We start from the raw sequence: 21,678 nt of genomic DNA, 5'->3' as shown, positions 1-21,678 counted from the left end.
TGCAGACTAGGACGCGGAACAATGGCTTCAAACTACAGGAAAGGAGATTCCACCTGAACATCAGGAAGAACTTCCTCACAGTGAGAGCTGTTTGACAGTGGAACTCTCTCCCCCGAGCTGTGGTGGAGGCTCCTTCTTTGGAGGCTTTTAAGCAGAGGCTGGATGGCCATATGTCGGGGGTGCTTTGAATGCGATTTCCTGCTTCTTAGCGGGGGGTTGGACTAGATGGCCCATGAGGTCTCTTCCAACTCTACTATTCTATGATTCTGTTAAAACCATTTATTTATACACCATCTTCCAACAAACATTCTCTGGGCAGCTTACATGAAAAACACATTACTCTCAAAACATCCATATAGTACTCTATACCACAAACTTGTTACGAATGGAAACAATTTTTTTTCAAATTATGAGGGGTTATTTCCGAATACAATAAAAATGTTACCTATAATTGTTATTAAAACCCCTGAGTCACTCAAATATTTTCCTTTATGCCCATCCATGTTGAATGATCTACACTGGAATCTTTCCAACAGGCTGGAATGCAGGAACACTTTATGTGCATGGCATAGTAGTACTAAATAAATATTCAAGCTGTATCTTTTGGTTTGAAGTAGACTATCCTGTTTGATTTTTCCTACAGACACTGTGAGCTGTTTCCAATTTTGTAGCTATTAAATGCCCAGTACTATGAAAATATATTTTTATAATCCTTATAAAGTCAAAGTAGTCTATATTTATTCGTTTTAACCTCTTGTGTTCTAGTATATTTCCAAGTGTTAAACAAGTCTGCTCTAACATGGCATCACTCTTTTCAATACCCAACCAACATTATATTTCTCTTGTGCTACTGCTACAAAAATATGCCAGCTCCTTTCTAAACTCCACACCAACAAAGAAGAAGGGAAACAGCATTTGGCCAGGGCAGATCCCTTTTTCCTAGCAAATGCTCTTCCTTTTATTGCTCATGAAGTAAACTAAACTACAAGTTCCCCACTATGTTTACTTTCATTTTGAGAACTGTGGCTGTTCTGGCTAGATTGGTGATCTGACAAAGAAATGTGACATCATGTGGAGGAAATTTGGTGAAATTAAAGAAAATAAAAATTGAGAAAGACAGCAATGTAGCTAATGAGTTTACATTTATTTTCCAGTCTGAGGTTTCCTACCTAGTTTTGCTTCATAGGACAGAAATTTGCTTTAAGGCACTAACATATCAATTTCACATTTGATACAGACAAGGAAATAACATCACAGTATTACATTATTCATTTTGCTTTTTAAAGCATGCCAGAGGTACCATGCACATGGATATTAAAAGGGGAATAGATCACACTCACCACAATAAACATGCTAAATTGAACATATGCAATTGTGTGAGAATATGCCACCTCTTATGATTTCCATGCTGGTTCTTTGCAGTAAAACAGCTTTAGTTCAGTGACTGCTGGTTTAGTGGTCATATAGAATTATTTTAGATAAAGTGGAGCTTAAAAATTGCAATTAGTACTTTAAATGCACCAAACAGCTCTATTCAATAAGCATTTCATCATATAATATATACATAGTAGTATAAAAATGTGTCATATATTTTCACCAAATTGTTAGGTGTTTGCTGGTGCAAGAACAGGTAATGGAGAATATATGGTCCCCCAAATGCTATATAACTTGCCACCCTCCATTTCTGTTGATTATGATGCCTAATGTTGAGAACATCTGGAGGCCCACATGCTACTAATTTGTACTAGAGGTTCCTACTTTTTTCACTCAGCAAAATATATACATCTTAATATGCACATAACTATTACTTTAATACTTAAACTTCAACAAATGGAAAACTAGGACGACTTCAATGAGAATTTCCCAATAGAGAAAGTTATGTCGGAAATCTCATTGTGGCCAAAATATGAAAGACCCACTTGCTTCAGCAGCTTAACTTGTACATTTTAGTGCCATCTAGTGCCACTATGGTGTCTTGACATAATAGCCAGGCTGAGCATGTTCATTTACTGTATAAACTTATGTATAAGTCAAGGACAGGCTTGGGGGCCAAAATTATGGACTTACAGTAGAGTCTCATTTATCCAACACTCACTTATCCAACGTTCTGGATTATCCAACGCATTTTTGTAGTCAATGTTTTCAATACATTGTGATATTTTGGTGCTAAATTTGTAAATACAGTAATTAGTACATAGCATTAATGCGTATTGAACTACTTTTTCTGTCAAATTTGTTGTATAACATGATGTTTTGGTGTTTAATTTATAAAATCATAACCTAATTTAATGTTTAATAGGCTTTTCCTTAATTCCTCATTATCCAACATATTCACTTATCCAACGTTCTACCGGCCCGTTTATGTTGGATAAGTGAGACTCTACTGTACATGTTACCTGTGGATAAACTGGGATTACAACGTATTGGCATGCCACTGTGGGGCTCTTGACCATTCTAAATTAGGGCACAGAGGTGGTGTGGGGCTTCTTTTACAGGCGGACTATGCCTGGAAGGTCTTCTCCATCCATCTGGGTATATGTATTGTCAAAGGCTTTCTGGGCATAGCCAACTGCAACACAAGCATTGCCTTCTCCATGCCACAGTGACATATGAGAGGGAATTGGAGCTTCTTTAATAGGAAGCTGTGCCTGGACTGCTTTCAAAGCAAAGTATCATCCAGATATGTGCATAAATCAACCTAGATTTTGGGGGGTCAATTTACAGTACATGTGAGTATATAAAAGAAAGCCATTACATCTTCACAGAATGATAACCTTAATTCATATACCACCTTTTTAGAAATGGCTTCTTTGGCATAAGTCATTATGGCTAGTTACTGAATACAGCAGCACTCCAGAGATTTGTATAATACTTGTTTGCTGGATTTGTATCAAAGGTAAATTAACTACATACTGAGAATACAAATTAATGTACACGATTTCTTGGAAGTATATTAATAAGCATAACAATACATAAAATATTCATGTATTTCACAGTCTTGTGCAGTTATTACTTAAATCTCACTTAAGTAAATTGAATATTGGAAGCTTAATTCTGCTCCCAATGCAGCTTCACAAATTGAACATAAGTAGAATGAAGTGTTGGTAAAGTTTTTAAAGCACAAAAATGATGCAGCTCTGCAAATCTTGCTGAACTGCAGCTCCTGACATTCATGACCATTAGCTGTAAGGGATGGGGCTGATGGGACATGCAGTCTAACATCTGGAGAGCTACATAATTTCGAGCTGTGCTTTAAAATTAACAGGCCCTGTAGATGCTGTTGCACTTCAACTGCTAGCAACCTTAACACACACAGCTAATATGGCTTAATTACAGGAGCTACCCTTTTGGAAATTTTAATTCTACAATCCTTTACACACTTTACCAAGGAGTAAGAGCCACAAATTCTACAGGGCTTGTCAATATCTACGTTTCAAATTGAGCCTAATTCTGCATGGGATGACAGAAATTTGAGATAGAAGAAAGAATTAAACAGTATTTATCTGTATTGATTTCAACTTTTGATGACAGTAGAACTTAAGGTTAAAAATAAGTTTATTGCGATTTTGTATAGAATATGCAGTAATATCAAGATCCCACATGTGCTGCAAACTGATACATTCATTTAATATTTGTAATAATCCACATTTAGTAAAAAAATGAATTGAATTGAAAAATGTAACCAAGAACAAATTATAGCAGTCTAAAATGGCTGCCTCCACAAATAGTACTTTTTAACCTTAGTTCATCACATGGAATATAATGAATGCCCCTTTAATACCGTAAGAAGGAAATGTTTTGGAATATGAATGCTGACAATGTTTTAAACAAAATGCAACCAGAAAAAAACAATTTTAAATATAGCATTCAGTTTGCCTAAGTAAAAATAGCAATATTTGAATGAGAACATGACCCTTTCATAGCAAGATTAAAAATTTAAGTTTGCAATTATGATTTTTATTATTTTAATTGTTCAGTAAAAAGGTTTTTGAACTTGATTGATGTAAGTTTTATTCCACACAATTTTATTAATAAATAGCCTTGCTATGGACAACTATTGCCAGTTTAGGAATTATAGGATTAAGCACTAAAATAGGTAACTACGATTTTAAAATAGAGGATAAGCTTAAATGAAGGTACTACATTAAAACTAAGACAGATACAGAAAGGTATACAATAGGTTACACTTTATTTATTAAGATGGTACAGCATCCTATAGAAAAAATGATGGGTTTCTCATTAAAACTACAATACACTAAATGTAGCTGCACTGTATCAGTAAAATGCACATGAGTGCATTTCCCTTTATTATCTTACTTCTTCCCACCCCTAGAAACAGGCAAAGTAGAGAATAGTTCAGTACACCATCTTTTCAGTATTAAGTAAAAACATTTAAACACATCTTCACATTTTACTATCACTTTGCCCCTTTTGTGAGCTTCCAGGTTTCAAAAACAAATATACAATCTCAAATGAATGTAATGATGTCCACATTAAAAAAATAAATCCTACAATAAGTTCCAGAGCGGTCTAAAAATATTACTTATGGCAGAAAGTGATCTCCTAATTCTGAAAAAAGTTAGTCATCTCATTTACTTCTTTTTTATTTCACTTTTCATTTTCTCTGTATGCAGTCTCTGAACAGCTGAAGAATGAAGACATCTCTACAGTTAAAAACAGGAGACCACACTGTGGATGCCATATCAAAAAAGAAAAATTACTCAATCTATCGTTTGATCTGGAGAGCTACCGATTAACTGGGAAAATGGATTTCCTTGGTTGGTTTCCATACACTGATAGACCAAAAACAAGAAGACTGCAACAACAATGAAGAGCAGGAATTTTATCCACAAAGGAATGGAGCGTTTTTTAACTGTTGGTTTCTCTGCTTTGACATCTGATAAACCTGAGGTAACGTATTTGGTAATGTATTTTGATGAATAGGGTTCATCCAGACGGAAATCACCGTGATCTACAGGTCGACCAGCAGCTCCTTTGATTGGTCTGCGACAGCTAGCACTGTTAAGAAATAATATTTATTTAAGCCTAATGTAACTTTATTTTTAAAAACTTTCATTTTAATACTGCTTTACTTGAAAATTACTGCAGGAGAATAAGTCGCAAAGTTGTAACTAATATTTATTTTCCTTGAACAAGTTCAATATAGATATACACATTGTTCTAATCTAAAGGGAACATCTTACCAAGACCTTATGCAATCTCAGCAACTTTATACATGGATTACAATAAATAAAGGTTTTCACTGCTTCTGGATTGATAGAATAGAGATAAACCCATGTCCATTTATCTCTAAGTCCTACATCAGCTTTTGTTTAGGTAATTAGTTAAAATATCATGAAATGAAGACTATTTACTAATAACAGGGGTTCTGGTTGTCAACTGATTGCAGAAGCAACCAAGAGGAAGACCTGTGTTGGTAAAAGCAAAACATGGTACTTTGCTGAAATCAAAGTCTTTTAATATTTTCAGCCTCTATACAATCAGATAGGTGAGACTTTACTGGCCCTCACTTAATGACCAATCACTTGCATGGCCACCATTTCCTGGTTCCTGCCATCAGAATGCATTAGCTATAAACTATCAGTTAGCTTTTCATACCAATGCAATATGTGGAATTGAGTTCATGATATGCTGGCTGTCCATTTGTTTCATTTTCTCTTGCTGTAATCATGACATTAATATGGCAAATGACTATTATACTACTTGTACTTATCCATGATGACCTCATGTTATCTACTTGTTAAAATATCTATTTTAATAATATTAATAGCAATAGAATTTAAAAATCTGGAAATTTAGAAAACCATGCTTTGTAATGAAAGGTATGAATAAATGGGAGATGTATATTTGCCTCATAAAAAATCCTTAACAGCCCTGTGATACTGTTTCTCACGATAATGATCACAGAGGTGGCAAGTGCAAAAAAGGGAGACTGATCAGACTAAATTACTGCATGTTCCAAAGTATAATTACCTGATTCCTGTAGGTGTGGATACTTCATAGGGAAACATTTCTTTAAGAATATCTCTTTCCAATCTTTTTTCTTCTGTAGAGGTTTTCTCTGATACCTAAAAGAAATCGGATAGTATAAGAATGATTTATTTATAAACTACATGACAAAGCTGTACCAGAGAGAGAGAGAGAGAGAGAGAGAGAGAGAGAGAGAGAGAGAGAGAGAGAGAGAGAGAGAGCACACAACCATGCCCATGTGTGATTTGCAGAAGACGCTGGCACACCAGTGAATTTTAAGAAGCTGTTGGTTAAAGTTTGGTTATACTAATCTGCTTGTTCATTTAATGAATGCAGGCATCTTCTATACCATCTTTTTGTTCCTTCAGCATAAAGTAAAATGTTATGTAATAAACATCCGGAATACATTATTTTTTTTAAAAGAAGTACTAGCTGAATTGAACAAATGACTATTAAATATGAAACATAACACACTGTGTGATTTTATATGGATTTTCCTGGGAGTGGACAGTTTAATGCTGTCACTATAACATGTTCACATCTGCTATGAGAGTTCAAATTCTTCTATTTGTTATCCAAGTAACAACTGTCACACAGTAGTAGAAAACCTTATAAAAGATGCAGAACAAAGCTACTACTCAACTGACACACTAAACTCTACATCTGAGGTAGTAAGAGTTAGGTGTTAAATTCTTAAGCACTTCAGTTATTCCCAAATCCTTTTTGTTCAGTACATGCAAAAATAACACCAAGAAACAGATTGTGATCTGGAGTTAGAAAATAATTATTTCAGAAATGTGTTAGCATGCCACATCCAAGTTGAAGCAATGTAAGATATAAATTTATTTTTATGAAAAGTAAGCCCCCTCCTTTCTGTACAATCTAAGGTGAATGCATTTACTTCAGGTGTCATCAATGGTTTCTTTGATGATCTTCTGGACAATTCTGAGTAGTCAGTGACTGACAGTATGGAATCTGCATGCTTGACATTTCCAGGTAACCTACTGAAAACCTGCTGAAATTCAAATTGTTTAGACTCAGAATTAACAAAAAATAGTAAAATTCTCAAAAAGTCATATATTTTATATACAAGAATCCAACCCTCTGAATTTTGTACTGTGATTTCAAAACTAAAGTGATACATTATAAACAGGTAGAAGACACTTGTCTACATTTTACAGGCACTGCCACCCATTATTAAAATCATTTTTATGTCACATAGAAGATCTTAAAAGATGAGAAGACCTTTCAGATGATCTAACCAAATACAGTATTGTATGCTTTTAGCTTTCATCCAACTAACGGACAACAAGCACAGCTTTAAAAAAAGAGGAAGAAGAAAAAAGCCAGTTTTTCTTCTTATAAACAAACAAGGCTTATTCGAAGGTTCTTCCCCAAGAGGAGGGATATTATAGAATACCAGATCTAGCAAATTCATTATATTTACTAAGGTCTTGTTGCTTGAAGCCACTACAGTATCAGCTATGGGAGTACTCTCTGATATTCCTGCATCATGTACAGGCAACGGTATTGTAGGTTCAACCTGTTTGTTTAAAAACAAAAGCAAAAACATAAAAAATAAGTGTGCAGTTATTACTAAGGGCCTAAGAATGTAGAAAACAAAAATCTAGATTGCAAATTAGCCTTGCATCACCCTTTTCTGTGGTGTTCGTCTTGATACTTTTGCAGAGTCCCTAGAAAATGCCTGTAGAAGTCCACTTCTGGAAGATCCACTTCTCCAGAATGTCTCAGTAACTTCATCCTGAGAATAATTCTATTTAAGCATCAAACAAATTAGCACATATATAAACACTGTATACCTACACCAGATGACACACTATATGAGGCTATATATTTTTCATTCAAATCACAGGGAAGCACTTAGACATCATGCATGGCTTCTATGCTACTCCACTTCTTAAAAGCTTAAATCAGAACAGGCTAAACAAGAAAAAGACACTTCCTTTATTCTACACTTAAATAATTTACAACAAATATTATCATTTTGGTATTCACTATAAAACCACAAATATTAAGTGCAATAATTACTACTTTGAGACCATACATCTGTAGAATTTCTTTCTCTAGAAAAGTTGATTGAAACACAAAATGATTACAAACTGAAACATAGTCTAGATCAGGGGTCCCCAAACTTTTTAAACAGGGGGCCAGTTCACGGTCCCTCAGACCATTGGAGGGCCGGACTATAGCTGAAAAAAAACTATAAACAAATTCCTATGCACACTGCACATCTCTTATTTTGAAGTAAAAAACCCCAAACAGGAACAAATACAGCCTCAATGTTAATCATAATCATAATAAAAATAATAAAAAGGGCTGGATGCATCACACAGCCCTAAACGCTTGGGAACTTGTGATTTTGTGATATGAAATCCAGCATGTATATCTTGTTTGCTGTGTTATACTGTGTCAATAATAATAATAATAATAACAAAGAGGATTGGAAGAGACCACTTGGGCCATTTAGTCAAGCCCCCTTCTGCCTTTGTGCACAAAAAGCACCCCCTTGATAATTAATTATTAATTAAATAATAATTAAAATACCATTATAAACAAGCAAAGCTCTGGAAGGCATGCACCAGGAGAGGGAGGAGGCAGGGGCTGGATAAATGGCTTCAATGGGCCACATGTGGCCCCCGGGCCTTAGTTTGGGGACCCCTGGTCTAGATATTAGTGACATGCTTCTTCAGAGTAAGTACTTAGTTTTATGGACAAGGCATTCAGGAACACCTAAAATGTCAAATTCATATACACATATATACAGGCAGTCCCCGAGTTGCAAACATCCAACTTACATATGGTTCATAGTTACAAATGGGAGTGAGACAACAGAAAATGAGAGAAATCTACCCATAGGAAGGAAAAGATGGGGAAAAGATGTCTCCACTGAAGCTTAATCAACAATCATTGCTTCCACAACAAGACAAATTCTTCAAAATCCAATTATCACAAGGACAGAAAGCACAGATAGAAAAAAAAATCAAGTGGGTATTATCCCATCCCTATGCTATCCAAAGATAGATAGATATATTATGGTTAAAATTATACTTTAAAATATATCTGTTCCAACTTACATACAAATTCATGTTAAGAACAAACCTACAGAACTTATCTTGCTAGTAACTTGGGGACTGCCTGTACTTCCTTTCTGTCCATCCCTTTTCAAAGATGCTTAACAAGTACAAAATGCCACCACCACTCCCAAGGCCTAAATTACTTTTCCAGTCAGAGGATAAGGTTCACAAAGTGAGAAGATTTCAGATATAGTGCTATCTTAAGTTGTTCCTAAACCAAACCACAACTGATTTAAAAACAAAATCTGGTAAAATCAAAGGGGGTGAATAAACACTTGGCGTTGGTCATTGAAATCCAATATTAGCAAGCTATTTTTCACATACAGCCTAATGTTACAGCATTAGAATATCCAAATGCACTGGGACCTACTATTTGACATATTTAAGATTAGAATTATATTTTCATGGTAAGCTGATTGTTTTTTGTGTGTCAGGAGCGACTTGAGAAACTGCAAGTCGCTTCTGGTGTTAGAGAATTGGCTGTCTGCAAGGACGTTGCTCAGGGGACGCCCGGATGTTTTGATTTTTTTATCATCCTTGTGGGAGGCTTCTTTCATGTCCCCGCATAGAGCTGGAGCTGATAGAGGGAGCTCATCCGTGCTCTCCCCGGGTGGGATTCAAACCTGGCAGCTTTCAGATCAGCAACCCAACCTTCAAGTCACAAGGCTTTAATCCACTATGCCACCGGGGGGCTCCATCGTAAGCTGATTTAATCATAATAAAAGTCACAGGTGATTATCTACAGAAATGAGACATTTGAAATGGAAAAGGAATCAGATAGTAGAAAAAAATACTGAAGTCTGTGAAAATTCAGAGAAGAGGTGGGAAGCTGAACAGAAATATTGGAAGAAATAATTCCACTTCTAGGCTTGCAGTGATGTTATATAATAAGGAAAGCTAATATACAGTACAAAATGAATTTGTTATGCAAAACAGAGCTATGCAGAAAATTGTAGATTATTTTTTATTTCAGAAGTTTCAAGACAAATATTGTAGCATAAGCAACGCATTTCCATTCAATTTTGTAGAAACGATAGGTTCCTAATATCTACATTTTCTGGGTATTTATACAATTCATAAGGCAAATATTAAAATAACTATTCCTTTGATTCTGAAGCTTACTTATAAGGCCATACTACTTTAGAAAATTATTTTTCTATAGATGATCAACAATTTCAACAACTTTAATAAAAATGATAGTTCTGGTTTTACACAAGACCTCATCGTAAGGGATCTAAGACTGGGACACGAATATTGGTGATCCAGCCCAAAACAAAATTGGCAGCTTGTTCTAGAACTTTGTAGTTAGGAATAAATCCCCTCAACAGGATTTCCTCAAGATGTTCATAAGGCTACAACATGTGACATTACTTCTGAGAAAAAAGTTGTATATCTTTTAACTTCTGTATATTTTAAATTGAGTTTAAAATGTATTATATGATTTTTTTATATTGTATGGTAAATGTTTTTAACGTTTTTGGAAATCAATAATAGAACATAATAAAAACACCCAAAGCTTAATTTACAAATCCTTAAATTGCTTTTCAAATTTGTCCCAGAAAAATGAAGTAATAAGTATGGTAAATATGCCTCCAAGATTACTTTCCAATAATATTTAATCGTATACTACTCATTTGCTTCATATAACGTAAGCTCTTGAAAGGTTAACCAAAAGTATCTTGAAATGTTGGTTAGAAAACATGTGTATCCTTTCCTTACTTTTGGACTCAGCCTTGAATTCAGTGCTAGTTACATCCTATAACCCTTGAATGGCTTAGGTCTGATAGACCCTTCAATGGCTGTTCTTGCGATGCTCAGTAGAGGCTATTTTCCTTTTCTCTATCACCTTCACAGGCACAACCAGTTGAGATGTGAGATATAACCTCATTATTTGCTGTTATAATCTGAAATTCCATTCCTAAGAAGGCGAAAATGGTCTTATGTTTGCAGTCCTTTATGAGCATCATCCTTGAAAACATCTTATTTAATTTTGACAAGTTTTGAAAAAAGAGCTTTGAAATGTGCTATGTTGTTTTAATTGTATTTTTTAAAAACTTGCTTGTACAATTTTAAACTACACTTTTTATATTTTATATGTTGACTTTTTGTTTTAATTGTATTGTAATTTATAAGTTGCCTTTAATTCTAGCTTTTGCAAAAAAAGATATAACTAATAATAGTAACAACAATGGTCAAAGATAAAAGCTGTCACACTGAATTTTTTCTGTCATGTAATCTAGTAATATAATTTGCATCTAATGCATGTACCTCTATGCTAAACAACATCCCTAATCAATAGATGGTATTGATTGCTAGCTATGTACAAGTTGGTGGCAATGCTGAACACAGGGCTGTACCAAAACAAGTGAGAAACAAATTTCATAAAGACACTCATTAAATTGCCCTGCCTTTTCGAGATGTTGGTGACCTCCCCCTTGAGTCTTGTACATTTGCTCTGAAAACATTTAGTGTACAGCCAGCTTGTTCCCTTTATCATTATTCAGGACTACAGTAGAACCCCGGTAGTCCGAGTTAAACGGGCGGACCTCAGCTCGGTCCCCTGGGTCCAAGCACCTGCCGAACGAAGAGGAAACATCTCCCTTTGGCGGGCGTTTGGGCCAGCCATTGAGCGGGTGAAGGGGGAGGGCCGCAAAAGCCTTCCCCGTTCACCCGCCCGTGCCTCGGCTCCTTCGTCACGCCGGGGGCCAGCAGCACCGGTGCCCGGCATGGCGAAGGAGCCAGCCGTACATTTTGCTAGGTAGATAGCAAGCTACCTAGCAACACGCAGACCTAGCCAGCCAGCGAGCAGGTGAACAGGGAGGGCCTTTGTGGCCCTTCCCGTTCACCCGCTCGGATTGCACGGAAGCTTGGACGAGCAGGGTTTTACTGTACTTTTCTTTTAAAACAATCATTTACACTAGTAGCAATGACATTACATAGCCACATGTGTACTACATGACAATGGAATTGAAAGCAAGTAAAGCTGGTTAAAAGTGACGGCAGAGATTTTATTCTGAACAAATTTTGATGGCCACCTACATTGCAACTGCTTGGAAGAAAGTCTGGTAAAGCAAAGAACAAAAAAAAAGCTGAAACTCAATACTGAAAGTTAATACAGAGAAGGGTTAATATATCCCCAAAAATAACAGGTTGAAAACTATTACTTTAACATAATCAGTTATTTTGGATTCATACTTTTCAATATCAAATATAGAAACAATCAATAGCCATTTTTTTAATAAAATAGTTAAGATATTGCTCAACAGTCAGGATATGATACTTTTTCCTTTTTCTATGCAGTGCTGTATATGCAGAATTACAAATACAATTTAGCAGCTGGCGATACAGCTAATATCTTTTAATAAATATATACAAGTATTTCAAAAAGTACATATTTCATAATATATGCCACTTGCTGTTTTTTAAACAAAAACAATACATATTTTAATGTACCTGGTTATGTTCAGCAGTTCTTCTCTGTCTGAGTGCTACGGAAGCCTTTATTTTTCCCTTCAGTGGTTCTCGTTTCTCAAGTTTGAACTCTGTTTTAGGATCTGTAAATAAGTTCATTTATTATTTTTTCAGCTAAAATTTCCACTCTGAGGCAAAAAGCCACTACTACATCAATGTATCCATCTCAAGAAGTATACTGTTTGGTCAATCTATGCTGGCATTTCTTCTGACCTAAGTGTTACCTTAGGGTTGCGGATGTCATTTTGGGGGGGGGGGGGGGGGAAGGGGTATCTCTTGGGTTTCTTTTGATTTTTCCTGAAAAGGGGAAGGGCATTCTGGCTTTCCTCCAAGTATGGCTTCTCTGTCTTTTTGACTTACTACTAAAACTACAATATCTTTCTAATTTCAATGTATTTCTCTTAATAAAATGAGCTCTGATATTTAAGAAAGCATACTTGATGCAACTGTCATAGGCTCTATAATATAAAAGGAAATGTGTAAGCTTTTGACCACTATGATATTTAAGGGGAGTCATTTGTTTGTATATAGTTTATTTCTATTTTCATCTCATTAGGTTTTAAAGTAACAGATATGACAAACAAGTTAAGCAAAGGGGGAAGTATACAAACCTACAATTACCAATCTTAGTATGTGATATCTTGACAGCTCTCTAGTTGTTCAAACATTTAACCCCTCTTGTATTTTGCTTGTACCTTCTTCCTTGTCACTGTATTGATCAGAGTCATCATTTCCATTCTGCTTGCTGTTTTCTGCAGAGGAAGAAACTGTTGGAGTGGCTACAAAAGAACTTATATCTTGTCCTGATTCTTTTAACTTCAGTAGCTTTTTCTCATAGAGCTTCCTTGTAGTGGCTGCAGGAGAACATGAACAGAATAGATTAGGATGGACAAGAAGTTCAAATTCTATTAGGCAAAGTTAAGAATTCCACGGTATTATTTTATTTAGCTGATTACGAAGATTAGCTAACTAGTACAAACTATATATGATATCTAAGCTTCATTTTGAGGCTTATCTGCTTCAGCAGTTTTCAAGTTAAGAAATCCTTGACCTTGGAAGACAACACTTTTGGCTGAAAGTAACTAGTGAAAAATTTCTCAAGTATTTCCTAGCATTTCCTATAAAAGTTGGAGAGTCTTTAAGATAGATCAATACCAAAAGTGTAAGAAACTTGAAGGGAGCAACCAAAGTAAAAACTAATTTAAAAGGAAGAAAATACTCAAATAATATAAGTAAAGCACATCTAAAACAGATATATATATATGTATTTGTTCATATATGTAATGTATAAAAAAGGTGGTAGGTGGTAATACCAAAGGGCAGAAGAGACTATTTTAGTCTAGTTTCTTAAATCAGGTCACATTTTACTTTAGCAGCCCAGAAGTACACTGCTACAATGTATATTATTATTGTTGTAATTACTATATGTATGTATATGCTGCTTTTTATAAGTACATCCAAGTAGCACTTTTTATAACCACCAATTTCATACCATCATTGATGTCATGCACTTAAGTTCATTTCTCATTATGACCCATGTGGAAAATCTTTTATATACTTTGATGAATTTGAAAAATCAGCATTTGTCTGTACCCTACTAACTGGAGACAATTTTTGCACGGCATAATTTTAAATGAATGATGCCTGTCCATAAAGGTTATTATGCACTTATGAATCCTGCCAGCAGTCAAGTTAATAATGGGCAATGTAGTGCTAATACAAGGGGCAGTGTGATTCATTGCATGGAAGTAAATACAGCCAGGCTTAAAATACTTATATATTATACTATGTAAAACACTTTATATAATCATCTGAATACCAAATGTTTATAATATAGACATATCTTACTAAAAAATATTTATTTCCCTTCAATGTTTTTTTTAATACTCAGTGATGCAACATTTCATAATATCAACCTACCAACAATTGGGCCTGGATTTAAACCATGTTTCAGAAGCTGATTTTTGAGTTCTTCGTTGCTGAGTTCTGTTACATCTATATCATCCTGTTCTTCTGTTCTTGGTTTGTCTGTTTTCTTTGTTACTTTCTGTGAAGGGTAAGGAAACCAAAGATTTACTAGTTGTGCAGAATTATGTTGTTCAAAGTATGAATATATTTGTAAATAAAGACTACCACCTTCACATTAGCAACTCAATGGCTGCTCCCAGGCTAGAACCTCCATTCTGTAGAAAATCCACCACCCACCCACCCCTTTCTGCTTGCAGATGAAGATAGGCTTCCTATGGCAGACCTCTGGATTTTAATTATGGAGCTGCAGAGTGTGTGCAAAAAGTGTTATGCTGTATTTTATTCCTTTAACTGATAATTATGTTTGAAAGGTTTAAACTCTTAATGTTTTTAAAATATATTGTTATTGCTATTCTATTCAAATTAATGTAGCTAAAGCTTTTTACTGTTATTGCAAATGACCTGGAATCTCATCTTGGGAGAAAGTTGGGGAACAAATGCAATATATATTTTTAAAAATTATGTACCTAATGTATTCATTTCACCGTGCTATTGAAATAAAATGAAGAACAAGGAGCCTTCCTGCACTTTTATTCCTACATGAACTCTGAAGTCTCTCTTCACCTTTCTTTTATATCTTTCTCTCTCTTTCAACTTATCCAAGCTAAATGGGCCGGCAGAAGCTTGGATAAGCGAATATCTTGGATAATAAGGAGGGATTAAGGAAAAGCCTATTAAACATCAAATTAGGATATGATTTTATAAATTAAGCACCAAAACATCATGTTATACAACAAATTTGACAGAAAAAGTAGTTCAATACGCAGTAATGTTATGTTGTAATTACTGTATTTGCGAATTTAACACCAAAATATCGATATATTGAAAACATTGACTACAAAAATGGCTTGGCTTATCCAGAGGCTTGGATAAGTGAGACTCTACTGTATTTGCAAATTTGATGCAAAGTCATTTACAAAGATGTCAAACAACACTGGGTCTGTGAAAAAACCTTGTGACACCCTACTTGCCATTTTTCTACAGTATGGTCGGCACTGTCAAGCACTATTTCAATATATTCTATCAGGTACATTTTCACTTAAGAATAGTATTGTTAACCCCTTGCATTTGTGGTAAACCTTGCATTTGTATTTAAATGAGCTATTGCAGCATAGAATAAAAAGTGCAAAACTAAGCAGTGCCCTTAGGAAACAAGCTAGAATGCTTGCATGCATGAGCCAGGAGGGGGCAACAAAGACAACAGACCAGATCTTTTTCTATAGTAGAGGAGTGCATTTCTTGAAGAAAGGGGTCAGGCTGTTTCTTGAAGCCTCAATGAATTGATAATACAGAATAGAAATGTTGGAGGGGAATGCTTTTAAGGTCTTTGAAGAAAGAATAGGACATATGGTGCAACCACAATTACACCTTATTTGGTGAAGAGTTCATCTTATTTTGAAGTGTACCCTAGAAGCCCTAACATATAGCAATCTAATCTACTGCAATCTATTCTTCTTATTAGAAACCTAGGTTGGTTTTTAAACTATTCCAACATGATTCCAACCTACTAGCTACCAAGGCAGCCAACAACCAGTTTACCTGCCCACTAATAAAATGAAACAATTGCAGGAAGATTTGGGAAAAGAGCACATGAACCATTTATGAAGTCACCTTGCACTTTTAGATTAAATTTTCATCTGCATCATATTTCATTGATAATACATATACATGAACACTAAATTTCCTTGAAGCAAAGAAACAAAACAGGAACACTCAGAAAAGGAAAGAAAAACAGTCCTCTAAAACAGCCCCCCCCCCCAAATGTGTATCCATTGCTGCCCAGGAGACAAAGAATTTGAGTACAATTAAAGCTCAAGTAAAAAGTGAAAGACAAATGAGCCATTCCCTGCATTATAATATATGCACTATGACCTAGAAAACATTGGCCTTTGGGTGGTCAAAAAGTGCAACAAAATTCCTCAAACTTTTTACCTTTTGGAATTTTTCAATATTGATCTGGACATTTATTTCATAAATAAATAGAACCATTGTTTTGTGTGAGACAAAATGCAAAATATTTAGGAATACCCATTCTATTCTGCAATCCCCAAGTATCAAAAATATAGGTTATGTAGGTTTGTTCTTAAGTTGAATTTGTATGTAACAGGTGCATTTTCAAGTATAACTCCAGTCACACACACATGAGCTTTGGATAGCATAGGGATAGGCTTTGCTGTCTGTGCCCCTGTTTAGAAGATTTCACTTCACTTTCTTTCCTTGTGAAAATTGAATTTTGAAAAAAAATTGGTTTCTTGTGGAAACAAGGATTGGTGATTAAGCTTCAGTGGAGACACCTTTTCCCCATGATAACTCTTCCATGAGTGAATTTCCCTTCCTAGTGGTAGATTTCTCTCACTTCCTTTTGTCTCACCCCCAGGGACTGCCTATACATGCATGTTTCCTCTCTCACAAACACATACACACACAACACTCCTCTAATTGAGACACATAGCTCCATCAGCCTGCAAAGCAGATAACTGCATTTCAGAAAATGCTCTGTTGTTTTCTGGGGGGTGGCAGTGATGTTTCTCAACTAAACTCCCAAACAAGGACAGGGAAAGAATTCTCCATGTACTGTATTTACATAGCAGCAAATCTGCACTTTCAAAAACCATCTGAAGGGTAGTCCACTACCATACTACTAAGGATACTATTGCCTCGAGGGTTGTTATGCCTTTTGCCTCAATACCTCTACACCCCCATATATTCTCTTTATGAATCTGCCTACCTCTGTTGCTCTGAATCTCAAAATAACTGTGAGGTTATCTTGTCAATACAGCAGGAGATTAAATGACCACAACATTAATGGTATCATTCTATCTATAAACTCCAGAATCTCTTTTCTGCCATAACTCGTTATGTGTGCCTGCATTTCTTCCCTTCATACAGACTAAAGATATGAGTCGGGACTGGGAGGAAGATTATGCATATATTTTTCACTTGTATGTTGTGCCTCAGTAATGTTTCCTTTTTAAAAAATGCACCTTTTCATTTAAAAGAATGAAAAATAATTCTGTAAAGTTAATGGACATACAGCGAGCCCTTAATCTACTGGAATTTGGTTCTAGGACTCCACTCCAAATGGATACCAAAATATGTGGATGCTAAAATCCTATTATATGCAACAGTATAAGTAAAATAGTGTTGCTTATATAATATAGCAAAAATCAAGATTTGCTTTTTAGATTTTTTTAAAAAAATAACATTTTTGAGCTATGGATAAAATCTGTCAATACAGAGGGACAGCTGTAAGCGGAGATTTGCACTTCAGGAGAATGTCACACTTTATCACACCGTAAAATAAGTATATAGTGTGGTGGTGGACTCCACCTCTGCTTTTTTGAGCAGTTTTCCCCCTATGCAAGTCCATACAGAAAATCCAGACTCTTATCTTATCTAAACATTATACAGGTAGTGTATTACAAATTTTATTCAAGTTACCAAGTCTCATTATAAGCAATAATGCAGGCAGCCTATCTTCAGATACCACAAGTATAAAGCAAAGATTCTGTGGAGTACATCCTAAGCATGCCTACTTTTTTATAATTACAGTAGAGTCTCACTTATCCAAGCTAAACGGGCCGGCAGAACATTGGATAAGCGAATATGTTGGATAATAAGGAGAGATTAAGGAAAAGCCTATTAAACATCGAAATAGGTTGATTTTACAAATTAAGCAGCAAAACATCATGTTATACAACAAATCTGACAGAAAAAGTAGTTCAATACGCAGTAATGTTATGTTGTAATTACTGTATTTACAAATTTAGCACCAAAATATCATGATATATTGAAAACATTGACTACAAAAATGGCTTGGATTATCCAGAACGTTGGATAAGTGAGACTCTACTGTACTTTGACTGTCTTTAATGACAATTTACCATTTTTGCTGTATATCATCTAGTAGCCACTGGATAATCAGAGGATACATTATTATATAATAAATACTGAGAAATACTTTATCATAGGACTTATTCCCATGTAATGTTAATAACAGGTCTTCAACTTTCACATCTCAAGCTATAACAAAGTGCTATTTCTACATAACACATGAGGTTTCGTTATAAATCCTGGCTACCAGAGTCCATAATGCTTCTCTTTAAAGGAGTGTGGCCTGTGCCACTACGTACTTGCATATGTGTCCCACCTGTGCTACAATGTAACTGCAAATGCTTAGTCTAAACTGACACGTTGCCAGTATTTTGATGTGAGCTTCTTTTTTTTTGGGGGGGGGGGGGGGAGAAGCTAATGGAAGTAATGAAAAAACAGAACTTTGGACTCCTGTACGGGATACGTAATAACAGATATATTTGTGGATTGTTCCTCTGCAGCATTTCAGTTTTATCACATGCTTTCATCATAGGTTTCACTAAGAAGTAGCTAAACCATAACTTTTCAGCACAATTCTTCAAACACGTATGAACACAATCTTCTGAGCACCTTTGATGAAAAGCCCAAGAAATCAACTAATATTTAAATATTTACATACTAACTAGACTGTTCAGTTTTCCAAAACTAAAAATGTAAAACAATTTTGTTTGATAACTTTCAAATCTTGAAAAGACATACAGATAGCTTATTCTGGGAGGGATAATGCTTGCAACCAAGTACTTTGCAACTATGTAAAACAATTTCCCCCTTAAAACTATGGTTCAATATGATACACAAGAAAGGCAAGTGTTACTGTTAAGCAAGAAAAACTTGTACCTTCCTCCCATTTGGTTTACTCAAAGCAAGTGAAAATAATTTACCCGTGCAGCAACAATAAAAACAGTACACCAAAGAAAACCGAAAACCATGCTGTGCCTCTTAATTTTAGAAGTGCTTCAAATGGATAGAAACATGCTTTAAGCATGTTTTAAAAGACTTATATAGAAAGAATAGAGAGAGAGCATGCCATGTAGGCACCCAAAGAGGAAACGGCAAAAGAGGAACTTGAAAGAAGTAAATATGTTGTTGTGCATCCCCAATCACTTCCCAATTATGTGACCCTTTCATGGGGTTTCCCATGGGATGGTGCAATGAGTTAAACCCTCCTGCCAGCAGGACTGCTGACCGAAAGGTCGGTGTTTCAAAACTGGGAAGCAGAGTGAGCTCCTGCTTTTCAGCTCCAACTTCCTATCTGGGCAAAATCCTTGCAGAGAGCCAGAAGCAACTTCCAGTTTCTCAAGTCACTCCTGACATGAAAAAGGAGGTTCCTAGGGCTGCGAGTGTGTGATTCACCCATGGTCACCTGGTGGGTTTCAAAGCAGAGCAGGCAGTCAAAGCCTGGCCTCCAGAATTGCTCACAGTACTACAGCAGGGTACTTGGAAGCAATCTCCACTCCCGCCCAACAGGGAGGGAGTGCATCACTGCAGAAAAATGCAATTTGGAATCCCTTTAACTGCTATGGAATCCCGGGAGTTGCCGTTTGGTGAGGTGTCTGCATTCTTGGGCTAAGAAGGCTAAAGCCCTTGTAATACTACAATCCCCATGATTACATAACACGAGCCACTCTACAGCAGGCATGCTCTATAGAAGGTATGGGCAAACTTCAGCTCTCCAGGTGTTTTGGACTTCAACTCCCACAATTCCTAACAGCCGGCCTGCTCTATAGTGTTGATCAGGTGTGTGCAAACTTCGGCCAGAATTGTGGGAGTCCAAAACACCTGGAAGGCTTAAGCCGCTGAGGGGGAAAAGGAAGGGGCCTGAGGCTGTTAGGAATTCTGGGAGTTGAAGTCGAAAACACCTAGAGGGCCTAAGTGTTCCCATGCCTGGTGTAGATGTAGGGCCAAGGGCAGCACGGCACGCCATCCTGCAATTCTGCAGAAGTGAAACCGCCTGGCGCTTGCTGGCAGGGCGCCCACCAAGTTCAACGTTTCTGAGAGGACACGCCTGTAAGAGGCGGCGGCAGGCAGTCAGTAGAGAACCACGCGGCCGCCTGGCCCATCTCCACTGACCGTTTAATGTCCTTTCAAACCCCTTATTGAAAAAGGCAACTTCTGTGTGCACACAGGAGGAAACCGTGGGACCAACTTGAGGCCCGGATGACGACAGCCCAAACATCGCTTAACCAGCTGAGGGGAGAAAGGAAGGGGGCTGAGGCAGTTAGGAATGGTGGGAGTTGGAAGTCCAAAACACCTGGAGTTTGTCCATGCTTTTCTTTCGCGCGCTTTTGTGGGAGTTTGAAGGGCATTAAATGGTCCGTGTGAAATGGGGGGTGACATCTAGGAAGGCCCTTCCCCTTTTTCCTCCCCCCTCCTTCACCGTCGCCTTCAAAACATGGCGCCGCCCCCTCTGTGAGAAGAGCGGGAAAGCTCCGCCGCCCCCTCAGCGCTTGAGGGGCCGCGGCGGGGAAGGGGGACCGCTTACCCGGCCTGCGGAGACGGCAGCCGCGCCCCCTCCTCCGGCTCTGTTCTTAGTGACCGGGCCCCGCTCCCGCTCCTCGTCGCTGGAGAAGTCGGGCTGGGCGGGGGGCCCCGGGGCGTTGCGGGCGGTGAGGTGCTGGAGGTAGAGCTGCACATAGACGTCCTTGCGCTGCTCGCCGCCGGGGAGGCTGACGTTGTTGGCGATCAGCTCGCTCTTGAGCTTCTCCTTGGTGAGCACCGACGGGTCGCTGAGGAACTCGGGCATCGTCAAGCTCGGGAGAAGAGAAGGGCCCGCCAACAAAGAGTGCACCGAAGGAGGGAGGGAAGAAGGGGGCGGAGGAAGGAAGGAAGAAAGAGAGCGCGAGAAACAGGAAAAGAGGAGGAGGGGCGGAAGGAGAGGAGGAAGGGGCAGAGCGCACTCCCCCTTCTAACGCTCACACAACGGACGGCGTCGCCTGCCCGCCAATAACGTGCGCCGCGATTGGCCCCCGCGCGCGAGAAGGCGCCCCGGGATTGGCTGCGCCGCGGAGAGCGAGCCGCGCGCGCTCGGGCGGGCGGGGCCGCGTCACAATCCGTGCCTTGCGCGAACTCTGGTCACGCAGTTTGAAATTCGACTCAGGCGGGAGAAGAGGAGAAGGAGGAGGCGGCGCACAGAGGAACTCTTTCTCCTCAGGGCTCCAAATTGGGAGCTGGAGCTCTTCCAGGAAGGACTCTCTTTTCTCCTTCCACAATGCTAAGAGTC

The 21,678-nt window shown here is 37.4% G+C and overlaps 1 protein-coding gene across 4 annotated transcripts; it reads right to left on the bottom strand.

Annotated features, from left to right (window-relative positions):
* Positions 1-1,123: 1,123 nt before the first annotated feature.
* On the bottom strand, positions 1,124-21,385 carry tmpo (thymopoietin). Of its 4 annotated transcripts, none has more exons than XM_008110831.3 (9): positions 20,941-21,385; positions 14,478-14,604; positions 13,253-13,411; positions 12,540-12,640; positions 7,646-7,765; positions 7,439-7,534; positions 6,893-7,006; positions 5,995-6,089; positions 1,124-5,019 (listed from the first exon to the last, which is right to left on the bottom strand). In XM_008110831.3, exons 1-9 carry the CDS (start codon positions 21,199-21,201, stop codon positions 4,722-4,724), a joined length of 1,371 nt encoding a protein of 456 aa, XP_008109038.2. In that variant the 5' UTR covers positions 21,202-21,385; the 3' UTR covers positions 1,124-4,721. The 4 variants fall into 4 exon arrangements, with proteins under 4 accessions (XP_008109038.2, XP_003221160.2, XP_008109039.2 ...); XM_003221112.4 differs by having other exon boundaries at positions 6,893-7,003; XM_008110832.3 differs by lacking the exon at positions 6,893-7,006.
* Between the last annotated feature and the right edge of the window lie 293 nt (positions 21,386-21,678).

This window comes from Anolis carolinensis, chromosome 5 (genome assembly GCF_035594765.1).
Source record: "Anolis carolinensis isolate JA03-04 chromosome 5, rAnoCar3.1.pri, whole genome shotgun sequence".
NCBI lineage: Eukaryota > Metazoa > Chordata > Lepidosauria > Squamata > Dactyloidae > Anolis > Anolis carolinensis.
The sequence above is the reverse complement of the archived record's forward strand: the minus strand, read 5'-3'. Positions and strand labels throughout refer to the sequence as shown.

Coding starts and splice junctions, on each gene's coding strand:
- tmpo (XM_008110831.3), bottom strand. CDS start 21,201: ATGCCCGAGTTCCTCAGCGACCCGTCGGTGCTCACCAAGGAGAAGCTC. Junction 7,766..12,539: donor GAACTGCTGAACATAACCAG/GTACATTAAAAT, acceptor ATGCTTAAATAG/AATTATTCTCAGGATGAAGT. Junction 7,007..7,438: donor CTTCAAGCAACAAGACCTTA/GTAAATATAATG, acceptor TTTGAATTTCAG/CAGGTTTTCAGTAGGTTACC.